Here is a 25484-nt window from a genome sequence, read left to right on the forward strand (position 1 = left end):
CAAGAGATGCATGAATCCACTTACAGAAACTGTCAGATTAGGCAAATCTATAGGCAACATAATTACATTATTTGTGGGCTAGAACATGTGAGAAACAAAATCTAGTAAAATACAGTCAGAGTGAAATTTCTTTTGAAGAAAATAAAATGTTCTTAATTTGATAGTCATAGATGTAGCATTATAATGCAACAACACTGTAAAAGACTGAATTAAACTTATTTAATTCAGTAAGAGGAGAGTATGTAAATTATATGTCAAGAAACCTTCATTTATTTATTAGTTAGTTTGTTTAGTGATCCCACTAAACATAGCCATCTTTTATAACAGCAAACAAAACAATACCTTATACAATGGTATCCAGGAAATTCTGACCTAATCATATTAAACTGTCTTTAATTCTTCTGTCAGCAGATGCCAGTCACCCTTACATTTGGCTATTTTTGACATTCTTCTAAAACAAAAAGTATTCAAGGTTTACTTGAACTTTAGATTCAAAATATTAACTATGCTATGTAAGAAATATTTCATAAGCTCCAGAGATTGAAGTATAGTTTCTCTTCAACCCGACTTTATCTTTCCAGCTTTAGTGAGTTAAAATGGATATATAAAATTGCAAGACTTTTAAAGTATTCATCATGACTATTTGATTTACATAGGCATTATGAAAAGATTTCCCTTGTGAAGTTGCTTAATATATCCATCACTTCACAAATACGAATTTGTGTATGTGTGTCTCTGCATGGATCTGCCTTGCAGATGAAAGAATGTCTATAATTGTGTGGCATACCTTTGTTAAACTATGAATTTGATCAACATTTACATGAGAATATATGTTACCTCCTTTTTTAAGTTGAGACCTAGCTACACTGTCACAGCTGTAATGTTCTTTCTCTCTTAAGGCAAATGATAGTCTATGGTGTGTGTATCACGTTTTTCATCAAGTTATATAGCAAACAAGTTATTTAAATATCTTAGCTATTGTGAATAATACTATAATAAACATGGAGTTACAGATATCTTTGAGATATCCTGGTTTAACTTCCTTTGGATATATTTCCAGAACTGGAATTCCTGGGTCATATCGTAGTTCTAATTTTACATATTTGGGTGAAATGTCCATATTGTTTTCCACAGAGACTGTACCAACATACATTCCCTTCACACCAGACAAGGGTTTTCCTTTATCCTCATCTTTACACACTTGCTAACTTGTCTTTCTGATGATAGGCATTCTAACAGGTATGGGGAGATAATATCTTCACAATTTTCATTTGCATCTACCTCATGATAAAAAAAAAAGAGATGATGGCCCCTTTTCCATACATCTGTTGATTATTTGCCAACCTTGCTTGAAAAAATGTCTACTGAATTTCTCTGCCCGCTATTAAATCAAATTGTTAACATTTCCTGAACCTGAGCTGTCTTGTTCAATATATATTTTGGAGAGTAAAACCTTGTAATACACATAATTAGCAAATATATTCTGCCATTTACATGGCTGCCTTTTAATTTTTTTTAAGATTTATTTATTTATACAGAGCTGGGGTACAGGCCAGAGGTGCAGGGTCAGTGAGAGGCTTCACCAGACAACAGAGTAGGGAGCAGAACAGGTAGATTGACAAAGTACACTGCTGAGGGGAACAGCGGTTGAGACAGGAGAGATCTGCTGCGGCCTATGAGTCACCTCCAGGGCCACCTCCCAGGATCAAACTCACACTGAAGCAGCTGCAGCCAGCTTGCAATACTGAGTCATAACCCTTTGCACCACGAGGGATGGCCCATGACTTTTAACTTAAAGTAGGGTTTCCATTGTTGTTAAGGAACTCTTTTGTTTTGAGGATTCCCACTTGTGATGTCAGCATTTGTTGCCTCTATATTTGGTGTTCTATAAAATAGCATTGCCAAGAGTATTATCAAGGATTTTTCCCTTTCTGATAAGCTTCTTGTGAATATATAAATGTCCACATAGTTCTGCATAGTGGCATTGCATCCTGGGATATTATTGAATTTTCTTATTAATTCAAACTGTTTTTCCTGAGTTAGAGGCTTTTTTTTTTATAACAATGTCATCTGACAATAGAGATCATTTTAGTTCTTACCATCTGCTATGTATCCTTTGCTATATTCATTTTTCTTCCCTAATTGCTGTGTCTATGGCTTCCTTTAATATGTGAGTGAAAGTGGTAATAATAGTTTGTGGAATTAGAGGAAAAGTTTTCAGTTTTTCACCACTGACTGTAATATCAACTGTTGGGTTGTCATATATAATCTTTATTGTTTCTTTAATTGATGTACTACTGGCTTACAACACTTTGTAGGGCTCAGTTGTACAGTATGTCCTGCTGATGGCTGCATATATCACTTGAGAATCACTGAAAATGTCTGGTCACCATTCTCCATGAAGCTTCATGAATCATTAAATCCCCTTTACCTGCTTCATCCCACTTCTTCCTTCAGGTAACCTCCCTCCTTTGTCAGAGTTTAAGGATTGACATTTGTAATATTTATTAATATGTTTCTCTAGTTTTATTACTAATGTTTCTCTAGTTTTATTATATGCCACAAATGAGTGCTATCCTTCAGGCATTTGTCTGTTTTTCTCTGATTTATTTCATATACATAATTCCCTCCATATTTCATCTTTTTAAAATACCTGAGTAATATCCCATTGTGCATACACACAACTTTATTATTCATCATATGGCAGCATTTAGGTTGTTTCCATATGTGATGATCCATTTCCGTATCTGTGACTTTAAATAGTGTCGCAATAGCTTTTTGAATGAGTCTTTTCATGGCTACTTTGTAACAGATTAACTGCTGGCATTAATTTCGAAGCATATTGTGACTTTTTTTTTATATTGTGACATTTAAAAAAAACTTTCAGTAAATGTGACACACAGTTCAGTTAAACATGACTTCTATAGATATCTAAACAACTGGAAGTGAACTATTTAAGAAGATAACCAGTTCTCAATTGGAAAAATTTTCCTGTAACTCTTACACTATAATTAAAATGCTTCCAAAGGAACCCAGTAAGCTAATGAAGAAAGCTGTTCACAGCTAGTTAAACACCATACATTCTAATGAGACACCAACTTAACAATATGAATTCAAGGTAAAAGTTAAAAAAAAAAGGTATTATAGACACTCAAATTATAAATTTGTGTATATCATTCTGGGTTACACACAAGTCTCTTACTACTATATACTAGAAAATGGAAATTCTTACACCGGCATTCTGTATATTTGCAATTATTAATGAGCAAATATTAAAAAATTAGTTTTGTAGTATTTGAGAAGTTATGACAAATTTAAGGTAGGAGTTAAAGGATTACAGAACACCCAATTAACTCTGTCTTAGTGCTCATTTTCAGGGAAATAAAATATCACAGAGGCAATTAAACCAATTCCCTAGCCAAAAAAAAAAAAAAAAAAAAAACATAGAATAAACACGAGTGATTTAGTTGACTAAAAACAATAAGGATGTAAGAGTTAACATGTTGCCATATTCTTCTTTCCAGAATCAATATTAGCAATTATAATGGTGTAAATGAAGATTCTGGGTCCATATTCTCCAACAGCATGTTCTCCTCACTGCTGTGCACAAGTAACAAATTATTCATACTACTAAGAACAAGTGAAGGTACCTCCAAAACTGAAAATACAATTACCATATAACTCACCAATTCCACTTCTTGGTGTACAAAAAGGGACTTGAATCAAAGAAGATCACCTTAAGGTTTTAGCACATTCATCCTCACAGCAGCTCTATTCACAACAGTCAAAAAGTGAAGGGAATTCAACTTTTCAAAGGTTGATGAGTCAACAATGTTATACACACACAATGTTGTACGAACTCTGAGGACAACTGCTAGGTGAAATAGCCTATTCAAAGGAAGAGAAATTAAAACTACAATGTTCCTGTATTAGATACACAAAAGATAAAGAAAAAGGAATTTAAGACATCAGTACAGAAAATAATCAAATTACAGAGAAAGGGGGAAAGAAAAATTAGAAAACAAATGAAAAATGGCAAAATGTATTTGCCTATTAATACTTGCTTAAAAGTTAATATTGCTAAATTCTCAGAAAAAAAGACACAGATTTGCTTAATTCATTAAAAAAATACCCATTTATAAGTTACTCAAAAGACACCTATCAAATATATGCACGCACAGACAGACCTGAAGGGAGAAAATAATAAAACAAAATATATTCCAAAAGAAGTTTTAGCAAACTGATTAAACTTGAGGAGGGAATTCAAGGAAACTTCTGTTTCATAACCAGCCAATCAGAAATGTAATAAACAACTTGAGCATGAAACTACAGGGCCTGATGTTTAGGAGGTTATGGGAACCTCATAGCTTTAAACAATCAAAGCACGGTTAATATCCTGGGTATTACAATGGTGCTTGCGGTTGTTGGGTGGGGTAGATTTGTAGGACTGAAACCTTAGCCTATGTAGCCCAACATTATCTTCAAGTACACAGTGTAGAATTGAGTTTAATTATAGGATCTCCAAATAGTGCATGCAATAGGACTGGATTATGAAAGGAAAGTGCATAAAAATTTCATGGTTATGTGAAATAAGAACTGTAGATTAATGTTAGAAGAATTCCCTTCCAGGCTAAGGATGAGACCTGTACTGAAAAACAGATATCCCCTGTGCTCTCTTAAGATGCATGAATCCAGTTATAAAATTTGGAGATATTATATGTGATCATATATATTCATCCTACATTGCACATTGTACATATATTTGTATTAACAGAAAAGAAAGTTTTACATCTTGGTCGATGTCATCTTAAGCTTAAGCTCCTTTCAGAAACTTACCTAGAGTTTAAATTACAGTATTTTCATTCATTTTCTTATTTTATTCCCTCAGGGAGACCCACTACATTAGCCAAGACCATGGGGAAAGCCAAAATGTGGCTCATTCAAGCCTATTGGGATTTTGAGTTTCCTCACTCATTCTACAAAAATTTGAATTTGTTAGAGGACTCTGCCGCAACCTGACAAACCCCTGCCTAAGATAGCTTTGCACAATGACTTTTGCTTTTTTTTCTTTGAGGCATTTCAGCAGTTTTCCACATTATAAGAAACATCACTCCTGAAAAACAAAAAATTGTAAGCCAACAATATTTGCAGCCAAACCCAATATGTACCTGTGGTCACTGTAGAACTTAAATGTTTGCTCATTGGATAATCTGGTTTGACATTTTAGAGTACCTGCTAAACAGGTTTTTCTTGCCATGCTCCAAGTCTGTGCAAAATCTTGGTAAAGACCCCTTGCAGAAAGTTGTCTGATAAATGGCACAGAGAACATGCACACTGCATATAAGAAATGATCATTAATTCAGCATATTTATTCAATACCAGATAATATTTGCCACCTTCTCCAAATCTCTTGGCATAAAGGATGATATTCTCTATGAAGGAAAACAAATTTAATGTTTTCAATTGATATTTATATTTGAGCTGTAATTAAAAAACAATCATCATTTACTAAATCATTTTACCACCTTTTGGACAACTTGCTTGTCTACTTTCCAACTGATAGTAAAATAAAATGAAGATCATATATAAGGTTTAACCTATTACCAAATTTAACTGTGTAAGATACAAAATTTAACTATGTAAGAGTATTTCATAAGTTCCAGAGCATGAAGTATAATTTCTCTTCAACCTGGTCTTGATCTTTTCAGCTTTAGTGACTATAATGGATATATACAATTGCAAGAATTTTAAAATACTCATCATGACTATTTGATTTACACATACATTGTGAAGAGATTTTTCCCCAAATTGATTAATGCACCTATTACTTCACAAATGTTAACTTGATTATGAGAGTGTCTACTTCCTTCTGTTACATTTGTTTTGTAGACAGACCCCCCAAAACATCTCTAAAGTAATGTCATAGCTACTTTTTCTTAAGCAATGCAATTTGAATCAGTAATTTAATAAGCGATCCTTTGCCATTTGTGACAATATGGCTGGAAGTAGTGAGAATAATAATTAAGTGATAGATTTAGAAGAAGAAAGGCAAAGATCAGATGATTCATTTATTATGTGTAACGTAGAGAAACAAAACAAGGGATAACACAAAACTCAGCCAATAACAAACTCTTGCCATCTGATTGCAAAACTGAAACAATCAGAAGGGGAAGTTGGAAGGATGGAAATGGGGAAATACAGAATCCAGTAGAGTGGAGCTATAGTACTAGGAATGGTATGAAAACATACATTTGAAGATACTTGCACCTGTACCACTAAACCAATGCAATACTGTAAACCAACTTCACATTAATGGATATCATTGCTGAAAAAAAGGTGTCAGTACACACATATAAATTAAATATTTTTGAGGGTCTAGAAATCAGCCTTATGATCAATAGATTCCTTTATTCAACAATAGTGTGAAGACAATTCAGTAAGAAAAGCATTGTCTTTGCAGCACATAGTGCCATGAGACACCTAGATGTCCACATACAAGAACACTTCTGAAAACTTTGCTGCGTCACAACCTACAATTAACTAAAAATGGATATAGATATAACTGTACTAGCTGAAATGATAAAATTCACTTAAGAAAGTATGAGTAAGTCAGTGACTTTGGATAGGCAAAAACTGCTTAGAAATGACAATAAAGCACCCCAATAGAGGAAAAATAGAGAAGCTGGAGCTCATCAAAATTAAAAAATTTGTACCTCAAAAAGTTTATCAAACAAGTGAGCAAATCCACAAGAAAAAACATTAAGGGACTTCCTTCTAGGATAAATAAAGCAGAATTACAGCTTAATAATAAAGACTAATAAGTTAATTTAAATAAATAAAAGGTTATGTCATTATAGTTGTTTAATTTATAATAATTCATTATTTCATTTTTATTGCTCAATTATTTCATTTATAATAACCCTAGCCTACATTACACCTCTCTATAAATATTTATCGATGAATAAATAAAGCAACTATCTTAGAAGAACTAACTAAAATAATGTCCTGAAATTCAATGACATCTATAATTTATTTGCTTGTTTGATTACTTATTTACTTATACTTCAGGTAACATTAGGTTACAACACTGTATATGATCTAGGCAAAGAGGTTCATAAGTCAAAAGAACATAAATTACATGATTCCTCTTATAGCAATTGTTCAGATTAAGCCAATTTATAGAGATAAAGCTAGATTTACTGGCTAAAACCAACAAACAAAAAAAACAAATTAGGAGGATTCAGCCAAAGTATAAAGGCTTCTTTAGGGAATGATAAAATTCTCTGAATATAATATCATAGAAGCTGCAAAATTCCATGAATGTATTATATGAAAGACTGAATTCTATATTTTAAATTAAGCAGTGAATAAATATGAATTAAATCTTAAGAAAGCTTGTAGAAAACAATCTCTAAAACAATGATTCCAAGTCATTTAGACTCAGCAGGTAAGAGTTTTCTCTTTAATTATCCTGTCAGTAGATGCAAACAAGGTCATCTCCACTTTTCACTGTCCTTGGCATGCTTCTAAAATAGATTATGTAAGATAGGTGATTACACATTTAGGGTCATGAATCTTACCTGGAAATAGCACTTATAATATTCAGCGAGACAGTGGACCCAGTTCTATACAAACAAGGTCATCTACCTTTGTTTCTCCACATGTCACATGAAGTTCTAATTGTTAAAGTCAATATATTTACCTTCAGATGTAGCAGTTATATTTTAACTCTATGATCAATTACTCCAGTATATAACTCTGAGCAATGCCAAAAAGAAAAACCATTCTTAAAAAGAAGCACCACATTTCACATGCCAAAAAGAAAAACCATTTCTTAAAAAAGAAGCACCACCATTTCTTAAAAAGAAGCACCACATGTCTGTGAAGTGATGTCAGCTTTCTGCTGCTCCAGCTGGGTTGTTACTTTAGCACTAGGGGCTGTGGGAAAGTGCTGGTTTGGCCCACGGAATACAGCCACTGGATCAACATGAAGACGATCCTGGATGAACTTGTTGCGAGAGGTCACCAAGTGATTGTTCTGACATCTTCAGCTTCCATTCTCACTGACGCCAGCAAACCTTCTGCCATTACTTTTGAGACTTATCCTACATCACTCACTAAAACTGAGTTTGAAGACGTGTTCAAACAAATGGTGAGTGACTGGACATATGAGTTGCCTAAAGACTTCTTTTGGACACAGATGTCAAAATCACAAGATATTACTTGGAAATTTTTGATGCTGTTCAACATCTCTGTAAAGATGTAGTCAAGAAGAAGAAACTTATGACAAATCTTCAAGAATCAAGATTTGATCTTGTTCTTGCAGACGCCATGGGACCCTCAACAAGAGTGGTGGAGGAACATTAGTTACTATTCCAGTATTCAGTGGAAATACTGAATAACCCAGCCGTCAAACCCTTAGACATCTATCTAAAGAACATTAACCATTAATTAAAAAAAAAAGTTTACTGCTGATCATTTACAAAACGTAGGGAAATACCCTGAAGTCCCCTGACATGAGATTGGATTACACAGAGTGGTATATCCACAGCATGAGACAGTAATCACACCTAAGGAAAGACCAAATGCTGGAACTTACTGCAGAATGGAAGAAGATCAAAATAATTATGTCCAGTAACTCTAGTCATAATGACACAGACAAATGGACAAATGCTGGCTTACTTAGTAGGCAGTAACAAGGCAGAGTATTTCGAAACTGGTAGACAGTTTCTACTAAGTGAAGTTTCTAAAGTTAAAAGGGAGCAGAAAGGGAGAAAGGGTAAAAGTTATGGTAGTAGGGCAAGAATAATATTAAGTACTTCTTGCTTGAAATAAGAAAGTTATTAGTAAATGGTATGTGTAATAAATAAACAGGTAACCGTTATTTAAAAATCAATGCCACTTTCAGTACCTTATAATGCACTATTTCATTTTATTCCTCAGAATTACAATTATTTTCTTGAAAATCACCCAATTTTAGGTCATCCAAAAACCAAGGCTTTATAACCCATGGTGGAACTAATGGCATCTTTGAGGCGATCTACCATGGCATCCCGACGGTGGGCATTTCCCTGTTTGCGGACCAGCCTAACATTGCTCATGTGAAGGCCAGGGGAGCAGCTGTTGCACTGGACTTACAAAAAATGTCAAGCACAGATTTACTCAATGAATTGAAGACAGTTATTGATAACCCATCATGAGTAGCAGCATTTTTCTCCATAGTGTTAACTCATTACTTTGTCAATAATATGAGTTCTTTATCATAATTATGTATCTAATAACATACTAACATGTTTTAACCTATTCAATTTGGTTTTTTTTTTGTTTGTTGGTTTTCAACCAGGCATTAATTTCAATGTTTAATTTTGACACTGCTTGAAGAATGATGATATATTACTAAAACAATTTTTCAAATGAGCAAATGCAAAAACTATATTGGTAACTGTAGGAAATACACTACTTTAAAAGATTATAGAAACTACAGGGGGGAAATGAATGAATAACTTGAATACAATATGAAATATTATAGGTCAGTACCAAAAATTTTAGAAAGTATAGACCTCCTTTTGATAAAAAAAATAATTTTTAGTATTTTAAAACATATTTCATAAATAGGTACAACTTATACATATGTAATTTAATAGCTTACATGTAAATTTCAAAAAATATTGTATATTCAAGGATGAAGCCATCAGTCTAATTCAAATATAAGACATTTTCATCACACCCAAAGGAAATATTCTATCATTAAAAGTCAGTCCTCATTCTTCTATTCTTTTTTTTTTTTTTTAAGATTTATTTATTTATTCGTACAGAACTGGGGTACAGGCCAGAGATGCAGAGGGTGAGAGGATTCACCAGAGACAGAGTGGGGAGCAGAACAGGTAGATTGATGAAGTACACTGCTGAGGGGAGCAGCGGGTGGGTCAGGAGAGGTCTGCCACACCATGTGGATCTCCTCTGGGGCAGGCGGGGATCGAACTCATGTGGAAGTGGCTTAAGCTTCTTTGTGCTGTGCTTTAACCCACTGCGCCACCAGGGGAAGGCCATTCTTCTATTCTTATGCAACTATTATTCTATTTTCTGTACATATGAGTTATCCTCATCTGAATTAATATCCTATCCAATCATTTAAAATGACTGGTAAATTTCAATTGGTTTCCTTCTCCTACCACAAAATATTTCAGTTTGATTCACATGGCAGTCCCATATTTTTGAATAATATTCTATGGTATGGTTATTTGTACTCAAAGAAATACTAAAATAAAGATTAATATTCCATAATGATACATGAATCAATCTTTCAAATGTTAATTGTCACTGATAATATGTATTGATAAATTTAAAAATAACAAAAACAAAAATGGCCAAGAACCCAAAACATAAATCTATAGACAGGAAAAATGTCAGAATAATGTATTAGTATCTTATAGTTTTGAAAAACAAAGTATAAATACAGCCATTTTTCTTATAAAGTAACAATAGACAACATATTTTTTTAGAAAGATTCAGTTGGCTATTGGGATAGATGATGCCCAAATTAACAAAATAAGACTCAGTAAATTAGAGAGTCATATGTATGTAAAGTATGTTGTTTAGCATTTCTAGATTTAGGGTTTGATTTAATTAGAAGTCATTAAAAGGAAAAAATAACAAAAATAAATCTAAATTTTGGAAATCAACTATGAGCCATTTTAGAATCAACAAAGTAATCATAATCATACATATATCTTCTCAGAAAAATCACTTCTTGGTATCTGCTTGTTACATGCTCAATGTGTGTGTGTGTGTGTTATGAGAAAGATAAAATAAAAGGAATTAACCAACAATTGACATTAAAAAGATAAAATCAGTAAGTACATATGACTACAATATACATAAACAATTTTCAGTGTAAAAAGATAAGCCATTAGTTAATTTAACAAGGAACTAGTGACTTAAGCATTGAGGAAAGGACAGTAAGACAGGTAATTTGTGATATCCTAACTCAGTATTAAAGTAATAATTACATGGGTTTATTCACTTCACAATTATTTCCTTGCCCTTACTTTGATCCCTCTTCCTAGCAGAACATCTCTGACTTATAGTTGTTTATTTTTGTTTTGTTTTGTTGTTTTATTGCAAATTTTTTCCCTGGTTCCTTATTTGGTTCCCCTATATTCCTCCTATATGTGAAACCATCTGATATTTTTCTTTTTCCTTTTGACTTATTTCACTGAAAATAATCCCTTCTAGTTTCATGCAAGTTGCTGGCAATGGCATTAATTTACCTTTCTGATTACTGAATAGTATTCCACTGTGTATATATACCACATCTCTTGATCCAATCAACTATTTTTGGGCATTTGGATTGTTCCCAATATAATAGTGCTGTAATAAACATAGGAGTACAGGCTTTATTTTGGATTAATGTCATTGTGTCCTTTGGGTAGATTTCTAGGATTGGAACTGCTGGGTCATATGGTAGCTCCAATTTTAGTATCTGAGTACCTCCATACAGCTTTCCATAGTGGTTGGACCAGTTTGCATTCCCACCAGCAGTGTAGGAGAGTTCCTTTTCACTATGTCATCTCCAATATCTGTTGTTGCTAGTTTTTTAAATCTATGCCAAAACTGGAGATCTTTACCAAAGGAAAACTGGACAATCCACAGTAGATGGAAAATGTTACTAATGACCATTTGGTCCAAAGACAAAGGCAATTCAAGGCATCACTGTATCTTGAAACACATAAAAAGAAAATAGAGCATAAGAAAACATATGGGATGCAGTGATAACAAGCTTCAGAAGAACGTAAAGGCAAATCAACAAAAAAGGAACAATCTCACATTACAGCCTAAATTTCACCTAAAGTAACTAGAAAAGTGGGGGGAGAGGAGAACTTAATGTGAGTTATAAGGCAGGACACTTCAAAAGTTAAGAGAGGAAGTGAATTCAATAGACATTAGAGACAATTTCAGATCTCTGTGACCTGATACTGTTTCTTTATAAAAAGTAAAACTGACAGTACATTAGAGAGGCTCACCAAGACAGTAAGAGAAAAGACTTAAATTTATATCAGAAATGAAAGAGACATGAGCACTAAAGTGCAAATGAGCAAGGGTCACTACTTAGAATAGTTCAGCCAATCAGAGGAAAACTGAGAAAATATGAATAAGTTCTAGAACTACACTACAGCCAAAAATGAATAATCAAATAATAAAAATTAATCTACTGATATTAGTAATAAGACAGAATAAGCAAACAAATCCTCCACAAAATCCAAAGTTCAGGGTAGGTGATTTCACTGGTGAATTATTGCAAAAAAAGAAATAGGATTAAAGTGATCTACTCAAACTTTTTTCATGAGACCAGGATGACCCTGAAACTAAAATCATATAATGATGCCACAAAAAGAGAAAATGGCAGGGAAAATTTTTGATGAAAAAAGATGCAAATACCCAAAAAGAAAATATCACCAAATTACATTAAAAGTGTCTTGATCCGGGCCCTCCCTGGTGGCGCAGCAGGTGAAAGCACAGAACTAAGAAGCTAAAGCCACTTCAGCATGAGTTCGATCCCCCGCCTGCCCCAGAGGTGACCACATGGCGTGGCAGACCTCTCCTGACCCGCCCGCTGCTCCCCTCAGCAGTGTACTTCGTCATTCTGCCTGTTCTCCCCCCTGCCTCTGGTGAATCCTCTCACTGCCCCTGCACCTCTGTCCTGTACCCTAGTTCTGTATGCATAAGTAAATAAATCTTTTAAAAAAATAAAAGTATCTTGTTCCAACAGACTTAGTCCAGGGATGAAGGATGGCTCAACATCTACAAATAAGTAACATATTACAACACATTAACAAATGGATGTATAAATACCACATGATTGGGCCTGGTGGTGTAAAGGGTTAAAGTACAGCACTGTGAAGCTGCTGGCAGCTGCCTATTTAGTCACCAGTTCATCCCTGGCCAGGGAGCTGACTCACAAGGCAAGGCAGACCTCTCCTGTCTCCCCCACTGCTCCGCCCCTCCACTGTCTACTTCCTCTGTCTGCCTGTTTTGCTGCCCTCTCTGTCTCTGGTGAATCCTCTCACCGATCCTGCACCTCTGGCCTGTACCCCAGATCTGCAAGCATAAACTAATAAATTTAAAAAATATATATGATCATCTTATTAGGTTCAGAAAAACTACTTGACATTGCTCAACATCTACTTGATTAAATGCTCTCAATAAAGTAGGATAATTAAGGTCTATGGCAGTAAATTGTCAATGTGAAAAACTAAGACTTTTTTTTTTAACAACAATAAAAGAATGCTCTCTTTTGCCACTTTCATCAATCAAGTTATAGCAAGTCATACCAGAGCAATAAGGCAAAAAAAAAAAAAAAAAAAAGCAAAGTCACCAATGTTGGAAGAGGGCAATAAATCTATCGTTATATATTTTTTAAAGATTTATTTATTTATGCATACAGAACTGGAGTGCAGGCCAGAGGTGCAGCGGCATTGAGAAGATTCACCAGACAGAGTGGGGAGCCAAGCAAGCACACTGCCAAAGCACACTGCTGAGGGGAGCAGTGGGCGAGTCAGGAGAGGTCTGCCACACCATGTGGTCACCAAGGGGCAGGCAGGAATCGAACTCATAAGGAAGTGTCTTTAGCTTCTTAGTACTGTGCTTTAACCCTCTGTGCCACCAGGGAGGGCCTTGTCATTATTTTTAAATAACATGATCTTAATCATAGAAAATCTGTCATTAGTTTTAGATAGCATGATCTTATTCACAGAAAAAACAGGGAAAAAAATTAATGAATTTCATAAAGTTGCCTAAGGCAAAACCAGCATACCAAATTCTGTTGTTCTTACACACTAAAAACAAGCTATCGAAAAAATTAATAACAGTTTCCATGTATTGCTCATTAAAAAGAATGAGACCTGCCTGCCCCTGTGAGTGAGGCCAAGCAGGTAAGGGAAGGTGAGGGCACAGCAGCCCCAAACGAGCAGCGACTACTTGGGAGAGTGTTTTGGCCCACAAAGGGCACCAGAGACAGCATGAAATCTGGAGGGGTGGGAATGTAGAAGTGGGGAGTCCAGCAGAGTGTGGTGTAGGATTATTGGAGCTATGGGAGAGGGAATAGTGAAAACATAATTTGAAGATGGTTGAATCTATGACCCCTAAAAATGACAATGTTGTAAACCAAATTCATATCAGTGAATATAACTGGTGGAAAAAAAAAAGTGTCAGTATATATAAATCAATTAAATACTGAGAATGTATAAATCAGTCTTAGGAATAATGGATTCTTTTATTCAAGAAGAGTATAAAGAGAAATCTTGTACTCTTTGTCTTTACAGAAAATTGTGCTAGGTTGCACCTGGATGTCCACGTGCAAGAACAATTCTGAACATTTTGCTTTACCACAACCTAAAGTTAACTAAAAAATGGAAAATATTTGTAACTGTACCAACTGAAATGATGAAAATTCCTTGAGAAAATACGTGTACAATCTAGTGACTTCAGTTAGGCAATACTTTCTTAGAAATGACAATAAAACACACCAAGAGACAAGAATAGGTAAGTTGGAGTTCATCAAATTAAAAAATCTGGGACCTTAAAAGGATACTATCAGAGTGAATGAAACCAACAAATAAAGTATTAAACGACTTGTATCTAGGATATATAAAGTAGTATTGTAGCTTAACAACAAAGACCAGTAAGTTAACTTAAGTAAAAGATTATAATTATTTCATTTATAATTCATTATTTCATTTTTAATACTCAATTATTTTACTTGTAATAATCCTACCCTACATTGAATCTACTCTTTATAAAATATTTACTGAAGACTACAGGCTGATGTAAAAGCAACTGTGTTAAGAATTACTAAATAGGGGCCCTCCTGGTGGTGCAGAGGGTTAAGGCACAGCACTAAGAAGCTTAAGCCACTTCCGCATGAGTTCGATCCCTGCCTGCCCCGGAGGTGACCACATGGCGAGGCAGACCTCTCCTGACCCACCCGCTGCTCCCCTCAGCAGTGTACTTTGTTGATCTGCCTGTTCTGCTCCCCACTCTGTCTCTCGTGAAGCCTCTCACCCTCTGCATCTCTGGCCTGTACCCCAGTTCTATATGAATAAATAAATAAATCTTTTAAAAAAAAAAGAATTACTAAATAAAACATAACACTCATCTGAAAGCCAGTGATATCTATTTATTTACCTACTTATTTTATTATTTATTTATTTGAGGTAACATTGGGTTGTAATACTGTATATGATCTACAACAAATAGATTCACAAACCTAAAGAACATAGATTACATTATTTCATTTAGAGAAATTGTGTAGATTACACAAATTTATAGAGACAAAACAAGATTTTTTTTTCTTGGATCGAACAGAAAGAGAAGTTAGAAGGATCCAGTCAAAGTGTAAAGGCTCCTTTTGGGAATGATAAAATTCTCTCAATTTAATATCATAGAAGCTGCAAAAGCCTATGACTATACTATGAAAGACTGAATTCTACATCTTTAATTCAGCAAGTGAATAGCACATGAATTAAATATTAAGAAAGCTTGTATAAACCCAGGCAAAACAAGCTCTTAAACAATGATTCCAAGTCATTTGAACTCAGCAACACCAAAGTTTGCTCTTCCATTATCCTGTCAGCAGATGGCAACCTGGTCCTCTCTCAGTTTCCACTGATCTGGACACTCATTGAAAATAAACCATGTAACAGAAGTGACTTACACTTGTAAAGTCATAAACTCTCAACTGCTGATACTATTTAAAATCTTCAAACAGACACTGAACCCAAACAAGGTCACTTGTTTGTATACAAGCCAGATCAGCTACCTTTGCTTTCTCCACACGCAACATAATGTCCTGATAACACAATCTATTAGCTTTGAGGTGTGGTAGTTATAATTTAACTTTTTGATTTATTTCTCCATGATATAACCATGAGCAATGATAACGGAAAGCCACTTTGAAGAGAGCACATTTTACCAGAATGTCTGCGAAGTGGATTTCAGCTTTTCTGCTGCTTCACCTCGGCTGTTACTTTAGTTCTGGGAGCTGTGGGAAGGTGCTGGTGTGGCCTGCAGAATACAGCCTTTGGATGACTACAAAAACAATCCTGGATGAACTTGTTGAGAGAGGTCACGAAGTGGTTGTTCTGACAACTTCAGCTTCCATTCTTGTTGACCATAGCAAACAATCTGCCATTAAATTTGAAATTTATCCTACATCTTTCTCTAAAACTGAGTTTGAAGATGTGTTCACGCAAATAGTGAATGAATGGACATATGAGTTGCCTAAAGACTCCTTTTGGGAATACTTTACAAAATCTCAAGATATTGTTTGGAAATTTTTTGATGCTTTTCAACAGCTCTGTAACGATGTAGTCAAAAACAAGAAACTTATAACAAAGCTCCAAGAATCAAAATTTGATCTTGTTCTCGCAGATGCTGTGGGGCCCTGCGGTGAGCTGCTGGCAGAGTTACTTAAAGTACCTTTTGTGTATACTCTACGCTTCACACCTGGAAATCAATTTGAAAAGCATACTGGAAAACTTCCTCTCCCACCATCCTATGTACCTGTTGTTTTGTCAGAATTAAGTGACAAAATGACATTCATGGAGAGGGTAAAAAACATGATATATGTGCTCTTCTTTGACTTTTGGTACCAAACAATAAATGAGAAGCCATGGAATGATCTTTATAGTGAAGTACTAGGTAAGTCTTGTTTTAAATTTGTAGACTTCTGTCTCCTCTATACTAGGACAATGGAAGGTAATGTTATATATAGCCATATGGTTAGAGTGATTTATCTTTTAAAATCTAGTGATGAATAATAATGATCATTCAATCTCACAACTATTATGGCAAAGACTGAAATTACAGAATAATTTTGAACATTGTGATCTATGATTATTGGGAGACAACTTAAAGATTCAGGTAATTCAAACAGTATCTCTTGCAATATCATATCAAAATTTGTTCATTGTGATAGTAACATACTTTATTTCATACAGAATTTTTTAAGTTCATGGTAATATTGATTTCAGAGTTTGTAAATAACTCCTGCACACATTCTGTGTAGAGGTTCTCATCAATATTTGAAGAAAAATGGTTAATTTGTTGTAATTGGTGATCCTACATTCCATATCATTTAAACATCACACTCCCATATACTGGAATCGTGCATTTAATGGGTTTTGACAACTTATAATAATATGCATTGACCTTTAATTTAAAATACAATAAAGTTTCATGCCAAAATATCTTCTACATTATACCTTTTTATCCTATACATTCAAGTAATACACTCTTACTCATCATTTAGAAAGGCATGAGAACTTCTAACAAGACATTAGAAAGAGAAGTTCCATATTTCAAACAATTCTCTATAGAGAATTGAGGCAATTGTTTCCTCTGGTTTTTCCCCAGTCTACTTATATGACCACTATTGTAAACTCAGACCTGTAATTGAATTTTGTAATGATAACACCTTTCAGAAAATTGCCCAACATATTGACATTCAGATATTAAAAATATTCTCATCTCATCTTGTTGCCTTTTTCCATCAGGAAAACCTACTACTTTATTTGAGCTCATGGGGAAAGCTGACATATGGCTCATTCGAAACTATTGGGATTTTTGGTATCCTCATCCACTCTTACCAAATTTTGAGTTTATTGGAGGATTCCACTGCAAACCTGCCAAACCACTGCCTAAGGTAGTCTATTCCTGTTTGCTTCACTTACTTAGAGATGCTTTAACTATATTCTAGCTTCAAAGGAAACCACTCCTCAATAATAACAATGTGCATCTCCACAATATTTTTAGTCAAACGTATTTTACATAAATAACCTTATCTTACTACTGTTACTCAGGAAAATAAAATACTAATGACTAACCTAAAATAATTCTCCAGAAAGCAAAATTGATTTACTAGATATATAATGATCTACAGTTAAAAATGAGTATGATACTCCTGTTGTTCTCCTGTAAGGATTTCTGAGGAATTACAACAGTTAAATGAAGAGTTTGGAATACACGGCCTAAGACTACATGGTCATTTTTAGTACCTCATATTAGTTCTGCTTTATTTCATTTATATTCAATAAAATCACAACAGACCTCATAAAATCATAAATATGACTAGTCAACATTCCAGTAATTCTACTTACAGATTTATATCGAAATGAATTAAAATAGGTAACTTGAAATATTTGCACACACATCTTCATGACAACCATACTCAAGAATCATAAGCTGGAAGCAACCAGTTTGAATCAATGGATGAATCAATAAATACAATGTGATATAGATACACTATTAGTTATTCAGTTTTAAAGTAGGATGTTCTAATGCAGGTAAAATATGATGAAATTAAGGATACTGCTAACTGAAATGGGCCAGGCGCAAAAGGACAAATACTGTATGTTTCCAACTAAAAAATGTATCTAAAATAGCCAAACTCTACTACTACCAGTAGAAACTGGTAGTAGAATGATCGTTGGTTGCAGACTAGTGAAGAAGTGGAGAACTGATGTTTATGATTGTAGAAATCCAGTTTTGCAAGATGAAACAGTTCTTAACACAAAGAGAATTTACTTAGCACCACTGATATATACATGTAGAAATTATTGGAATAGTAAAAGTTACATTATATGATTTTTTTTTAAGATTTATTTATTTGTGCATACAGAATTGGGGTACAGACCAGAGGCTCAGGGGCGGCGAGAGGCTTCAGCAGAGACAGAGTGGGGAGCCAAGCAGGCAGACTGACAAAGTACACTGCTGAGGGGAGCAGCGAGTGGGTCAGAAGAGGTCTGCCACACCATGTGGTCACCTCCAGGGCAGGCGGGAATCAACTCATGCGGAAGTGGCGTTAGCTTCTTAGTGCTGTGCTTTAACCTGCTGCGCTACCAGGGAGGGCCACATTATATAAATTTTACCACAATATTTGAAGGGTGCATAATGTTTTAGCATATGTTAGAATAATTTCCAGTTATAGTTGAACTCTACAGTTGTCTATGCAATCATTTAGTAGAGTTCACTATGCTGTTGTTTGTTTTATGATGAACAAATTCTTTCTATACAGGAAATGGAAGAGTTTGCACAGAGCTCTGGAGACAATGGTATTGTGGTGTTTTCTCTGGGCTCAATGGTCAGTAACATGCCAGAAGAGAGAGCCAATGTGATTGCATCGGCCCTTGCCCAGATTCCACAAAAGGTTAGAGAAAGTCACGTCATGTGAACAACCGCCATTTATGTGCATTTTTGTAAACAAAACTTTCTTGCAGGATAAATAATCATACAGTTCTATTTTATTTTTCTTGGACTCACTTAAAAATAAATATACATGGCAGGTGCTAAAATGTACAGTGGAGTTTTTTTTAAGTGACAATAATTTGGCATTAACATTGTGATCAGAATAAAATATATTTAAAAGGTAAAAGCAAGTTTACATTATAAAGGTATTGTGGGCAGGCACAGAAATAACCAAATTGCATTATCATCTGCTGTTTTTTATGGGACTTCTGAAGGCAAGTACACAATGCAAATGTTATCAGCAAGGAGTTAAATTACAATAACATTAAGCAGAAATTCTTAAAGCAGGAAAGGTAATTATGCCGTGGAGGTTTGTGGAGCAAAGTCAGTCCTTTTTTTCCCTATATTTGATACTGGACCATTTAGTGCACTGTTACCACCCCTTAGGAGAAGTGATGGCTAGGCTCTCAGATTAATCAATGTTGTCTAAGTTTGGCAGTGCACTGCTTATATGTTATAGTCACTTAAAAAATTGCCATCCTCACAATTTGGATTTTTTTCAATAACTTTATTTTTATTTTCTATAATGAAAGTATATTGATTTTACATAAGGCAAACAGAACTTTCTTTTCTACACTCAATGAATTGCCAAAGTTAAAACACAAATAATGTTCTGCCTTCCTGCAGTGCTTAATAGCCAGTGATCTATCTAAATGTAACTGAACGATCTTACTAAGCAGAGATTATTTATATTATTACTAAGTTGTCTGTAAACAGTTCTTGAGAACTGAATTACTTTGCCTAATATTTTTGTAAACTAAGTGATTCAAATCTTTATTAATATAACCTAAGGAACAAGTTAAAATAAATAAACTCCATGACACCTAAAAACAAATAGTTTAATGCTATTTTGGAATTATGAGAGTAATTAATATAAAGCAGAAAGTAAATTCAAAGAGCTTACTGATTTCTTACACATTCTGACTATATTATGTATGTCTAAAATGTCTTAATTTTTTTAATTATTGATAATCCCATTTGTCATTTCCCTACATGTAAAATTTCATACTTGTAAATATAAAAAAAAAGTGTATATGTCTATCAGTGTTCTAACATGTCTCAGTTTTGACATCTAATGCATATGTGTGTAATAATGGTGTTAGGGTTTATAACCTCTGAATGTTGTTAGAATTCAAACACATTATAACATTTAAATTTTACCATTGGAGTAAGATATATCCTTTACCCTAACAGGTTCTATGGAGATTTGATGGCAAGAAGCCAGCTACCTTAGGAGCAAATACTCGGCTATATAAATGGCTCCCCCAAAATGACCTGCTTGGTAAGAGACTGGGGAAAAAAAAATACTGAAATTAGAGTAAGTGCAACCATAGTAGTCCAGAAGGAAACAAATTTATTGAACATTTATTATTAAAAATATCAGTAAAATTTAGCTCTTTGCATTAATTTTCCAGCATTTGCATTAATTCTCCATTATGAGGGAAATATACTATATAAAATTTGTCCATTTATTATAATAGCCACATCCCTTATGACTGAATTAAAAGTGTCTTTATTTCATGTGTAATTACTTCTCTAGGAGATATATTTTCTAACCATATTTCTTTCCTTTCCCCCACCAAAACACAAATAATGTTCTGCCTTCCTACAGTGCTTAATAGCCAGTGATCTATCTAAATGTAACTGAATGACCTTACTAAACAGAGATTATTTATATTACTAAGTTGTCTGTAAACAGAATTATTATTTCTCTTGAGAACATCTCAACATCTCATGTCCATTTAAATTTTTCTCTCTCTACCTCCCTCTTAAGCACAAAAAAACATAATTTCCTTTATTAATATTGGCAGGTTTTATAATATTTTACTTTCTCAAATTTATACTAAATCACCAGTTAATATCTTTGTCATTATGACTTGCTTTAAATATAATTCCTTTGAACTCTTTCCATTTTTGTTTTCCAGTATTTCTTCTTTTCTTATGGCAAGTATTCTATAAAGTGAATATGCTACTTTCTTGTTGGTCCAATATTTAATCACTAGGTATTTAGTTTACCCTCATGTCCTAGCTATTTTAAATATTTTGAGTTGTTTTATATTCTTTTATAGATGCCCTTATGTGGGTTTTCTGAGTCATATAGTACTTCCAAGGTTTTGAAAATTTTTTTTTAAAGATGTATTTATGCTTACAGAATTGGGATACAAGACCAAAGGTGTGGTGGTGGGTAAGAGATAGAGTGGGGAGCACAACAGGCAGATGTACTGAAATGCACTGCTGAGGGGAGCAACAGGTGGGTCAGGAGAGGTCTGCCATGCTTTGTGGGTCAGCTCCCTGGCGGGGGACAGAACTCGTGCTGCAGTGGCTTCAGAGAGTGTCATAATGCGGTGCTTTAACCCATTGTGCCACCAAGGAGAGCCCGGTTTTGATTTTTAAGTTAAATACATACTGCTTTCATGTGGCTGCACAGTTTATTCCTACTCATAAGTAGGATTTGTTATTCCCCCATCATCTCCAGCACCTGTTGCTGATCTTTCTATGTTCACTATCCTCACAAGTTTCTGATGATATCTCCTTGTGGTTTTACACTGTACCTCTTTATTAAAAGTTTAGTGAATATTTTTCTCCTTTATTCTTAATCCTTTTGGACATCTTTCTCCATGAATTATTTGTCCAGATGTTGCCCATTTCTTCTACCTCCCTCTTCATAACAAAACATCATTTCTTTTATTAATATTGCTAGTTTTTCAGTATGTATAATATTTAACCTTCTCTTATATTGGTAAATCACCAATTATTATCTTTATAGTTTGGAATTTAACCCTATACAAGTTATGTGGTGTGTATTTTCTTCCCTACATCTTTTTAATTTACTCCTATTTTCTTTTATAACAAAAAGCCTTTTGATTTGAGATATCAATTTTTTACTTTTCCTTTTATGTTATTACTACAGGTGTCAAGTCTCCAAAATCATCTTTGTTATCTGGGTCATGAAACACATTACCAATGCTTTCAGCTATGTATTTTACTGCTAAATATCTCATATATGGATCTTTAAACCATCTTTAATTTACATTTGGTGCCTGGAATAAGAAAGCGATTCAACATTATTCATTACATGTGCCTCAATTTTTCCAGGACCATTTATTTTTGCTGTTTTTTACGTTATATCATAAATTATGTATTGCTATGTATGCAATTTGAATTGTGGACATTTGATTCCAGCCCATTGATATATTTGTCCTTTGTTATGCCAATGTCATACAGATTGTTACTAGAGCAGTAACAGTAACTTAGTTGATTAATTGTAGTAGTGGATTTAAAAATTAGCTGTAAGTACAAAGCAGAAAACATTGATAGCTTCATGACATCAGTGATAAAGTTGTCTTTGAAGGTTAAATCCTAAAAGCAAGAGAACAAAAAAAAATAAGCAAGTGCTGTTATGCCAAATTAAAAAGCTTTTACACAATAAAAGGTAAATAAATGTAGAAGGGTCAGGTTAAAAACACAATGAAATGTCATCTGAAACCTGTACAGGTAAAAAAGATCTCCAAACACAAGTGGTGAGAGGATGTGGAGCAACAGGTGCCCTGTGAACTGTTAGCAGGAAAGTAAACTGTGCGACCATTGTGGAAAGCAATCTGATTTGATCTTGAAACCAAAAAAATAGAATTAACCTATGATCCACCTCACACTATGGCATTTCTCCAAAGAACTTGAAACCATTAACAAAAAATCACATGCTCTCCAATATTTACTGCTTATTATTTACTAAATGTTGGACTGGGTAACATCTTGATGTTCACTGACATGAGACTGGATTACAGAGTGGTATATCCACACCATGAGATAGTAATCACACATAAGGAAAGACCAAATGCTGGGCCTTAGTAATGGGAGGATCTCTAAGGAATTGTGTGTGGGAAAGTCAGTCAGAATCACAAAGACAAATATTGACTACATAGCAAACAGCAACAATTTTTCAAAACTGATAGACATTAACATACTCAGTGAAGTTTCTAAAGAAAAAAGGGAGCAGAGATAGAGAAAGGCTAAATACAATAGAAGGTGTTGCGCTGACAGAAAATAACCTTAATAACCGTGCTTGAGATAAGAATGTTATAATGAATTTTATGTGAAGAATAATCTGTTCTGGAGAAAACATGCCACTTTCAGTCTCTTAAGTTGTTCTACTGTCATTTTATTTCTCAGAATTATAGTTAATTTCTTGAAATTCACCCAATATTAGGTCATCCAAAAACCAAGGCTTTTATTACCCATGGGGGAGCCAGTGGCATCTTTGAGGCGATCTACCATGGCGTCCCGATGGTGGGCATTCCCCTGTTTGCGGACCAGCCTGATAACATGGCGCATATGAAGGTCAAGGGAACAGCTGTTATATTGGACTTACAAAAAATGTCAAGCACAGATTTGCTGAATGCACTGAAGACAGTTATTAATGACCCCTCGTGAGTATCAGAATTTTTCTCAGTAGTATTTATAAACATTATTATTAAATAATTTGAGTTTCTCCTCTATTTTAATAATTATGCAAGTATTAGGAAGATATAACCTATCAAACCTGTTTCTATTTTCAGGAATTAATTTCAAAGTTTCATTTTGATCTTGCTTATTTGAGTGGGTGAATAATTATGCAACAATTTTCTACATACGCAAATGCCAAAATTATATAGGTAATTGTGAATGTTTACAGAACCCACAGGAAAATATTAAAGAACATGAAAAGTCTTATTTTAGTTCTATGCCCAAAAATTTAGAATGTATAACTCTGCTTTTGACCAAAATATGATTTTTGTTACTATTTGAACAGACTTTCTAAATAGGTACAATTCACATATAATAAAATTCAATAGCTTACATATAAATTTCAAGTAAACATAGTATATTAGTTATTATACCATCAGTATACTGCAAGTACAGAATCTATCAACATACCTAAAAAAATTGTTAAGTAACTTTGAAGTCAGTCTCTATGCCTCTCTTTTTATGCACAGAAAATTATGCTATTTTCTGTGTCTATAAGTTGCCCTAATCTGAATTTTCACATAATCAGATTTATTTCAAATAATGTATTACAATTGCTTTTTTCTCTTACCATAAGATATTTTACTTTCATGCAATGTCACTCTTGATTTTTTGACTAATCATATCATTCTATAATATAGCTATCCTTAAATGTTTATGACTTAAAATATAATGTATGTTGAAATTCTAGGGACAAGTAGTGCAATAAATACAAATAAATAAAGGAATAGCAGCGCTCTTACAATGAGGCCAGCAAAAGCTCTTTGAATACGTTAGGAGGTAGCTGAGATCTCAACAAAAAGTAGAGACAATCCTTCGGGTGTTACTAAAAGAGAGGTCTGGGAGGAGGTCACAGGGGCTACCGGGCTACCGTAATTTAGGTAATTTTAGTGAACAGTCAGAAAACCAACCTGTCTACTCACAGTGTGCATGAAACAAAGTAATGAAATAAATCATTTGGTATGAACATGCAAAATACTATAGTCCAAACACCATAACTGTCAAAAGGAAATGTTGAAGTCAAAAGGAAATGCTGAAGAGAGAATGACATAATATGAAGCCTATTTCAGAAATTATTCCAATGACAAAATGGAAAGTATAGAGGGGACAAGAGTGAAATCACTATTGATGTGAAATCACGATTATGACATAAACTTCTATATATGTTTCGTGAGTATCATTTACAATTTCTACTTTAAACCATAACATTTCATCTGCTAGAAAAGTCTTAATGTCTACCTTATATTTTATCTCCATATCCATATCTATTATATTAATTTTGAATCATGTGTATGACCTTTTAAAAAATGTTCAGAAAATGATAGGCTTAGGCAAATTAGCTTCCTTCCAGTATCTATACATTTCTTTTTTCTCTCCAGATACAAAGAGAATATCATGAAATTATCAAGGATACAGCGCGATCAGCCAATGAAGCCTCTGGATCGAGCTATCTTCTGGATCGAGTTTGTCATGCGCAATAAAGGGGCCAAGCACCTGCGGCCGGCCTCCCATGACCTCACCTGGGCCCAGCTCCATTCCCTGGATGTGATTGGGTTCCTGCTGGCCTGTGTGGCAACTGTAGTGTATGTCACTGCAAGATGTTGTCTGTTTTGTTGCCGGAAGATTGTCAAAACAGGAAAGGACAAAAGAGAATAGTTATCTCTGAGTCCTAAGGCTGA

At 34.2% G+C, this 25484-nt stretch overlaps 1 protein-coding gene across 3 annotated transcripts; it reads left to right on the forward strand.

Moving 5' to 3' along the window:
• The first annotated feature begins 15974 nt into the window (after nucleotides 1-15974).
• On the forward strand, nucleotides 15975-25461 carry LOC101620384 (UDP-glucuronosyltransferase 2B31-like). Of its 3 annotated transcripts, XM_012724269.1 has the most exons (7): nucleotides 15975-16322; nucleotides 16665-16698; nucleotides 17553-17701; nucleotides 19073-19204; nucleotides 20497-20584; nucleotides 23510-23729; nucleotides 25185-25461. In XM_012724269.1, the coding sequence occupies exons 1-7, from the start codon at nucleotides 15975-15977 to the stop codon at nucleotides 25459-25461; spliced, it is 1248 nt and encodes a 415-aa protein (XP_012579723.1). The 3 variants fall into 3 exon arrangements, with proteins under 3 accessions (XP_012579723.1, XP_012579722.1, XP_004681305.1); XM_012724268.1 differs by having other exon boundaries at nucleotides 15975-16698; XM_004681248.1 differs by lacking the exon at nucleotides 16665-16698 and having other exon boundaries at nucleotides 15975-16446.
• The last annotated feature ends 23 nt before the right edge of the window (nucleotides 25462-25484 follow it).

This window comes from Condylura cristata, unplaced genomic scaffold (assembly GCF_000260355.1).
Source record: "Condylura cristata isolate star-nosed mole 26May11 unplaced genomic scaffold, ConCri1.0 scaffold00012, whole genome shotgun sequence".
Lineage (NCBI taxonomy): Eukaryota > Metazoa > Chordata > Mammalia > Eulipotyphla > Talpidae > Condylura > Condylura cristata.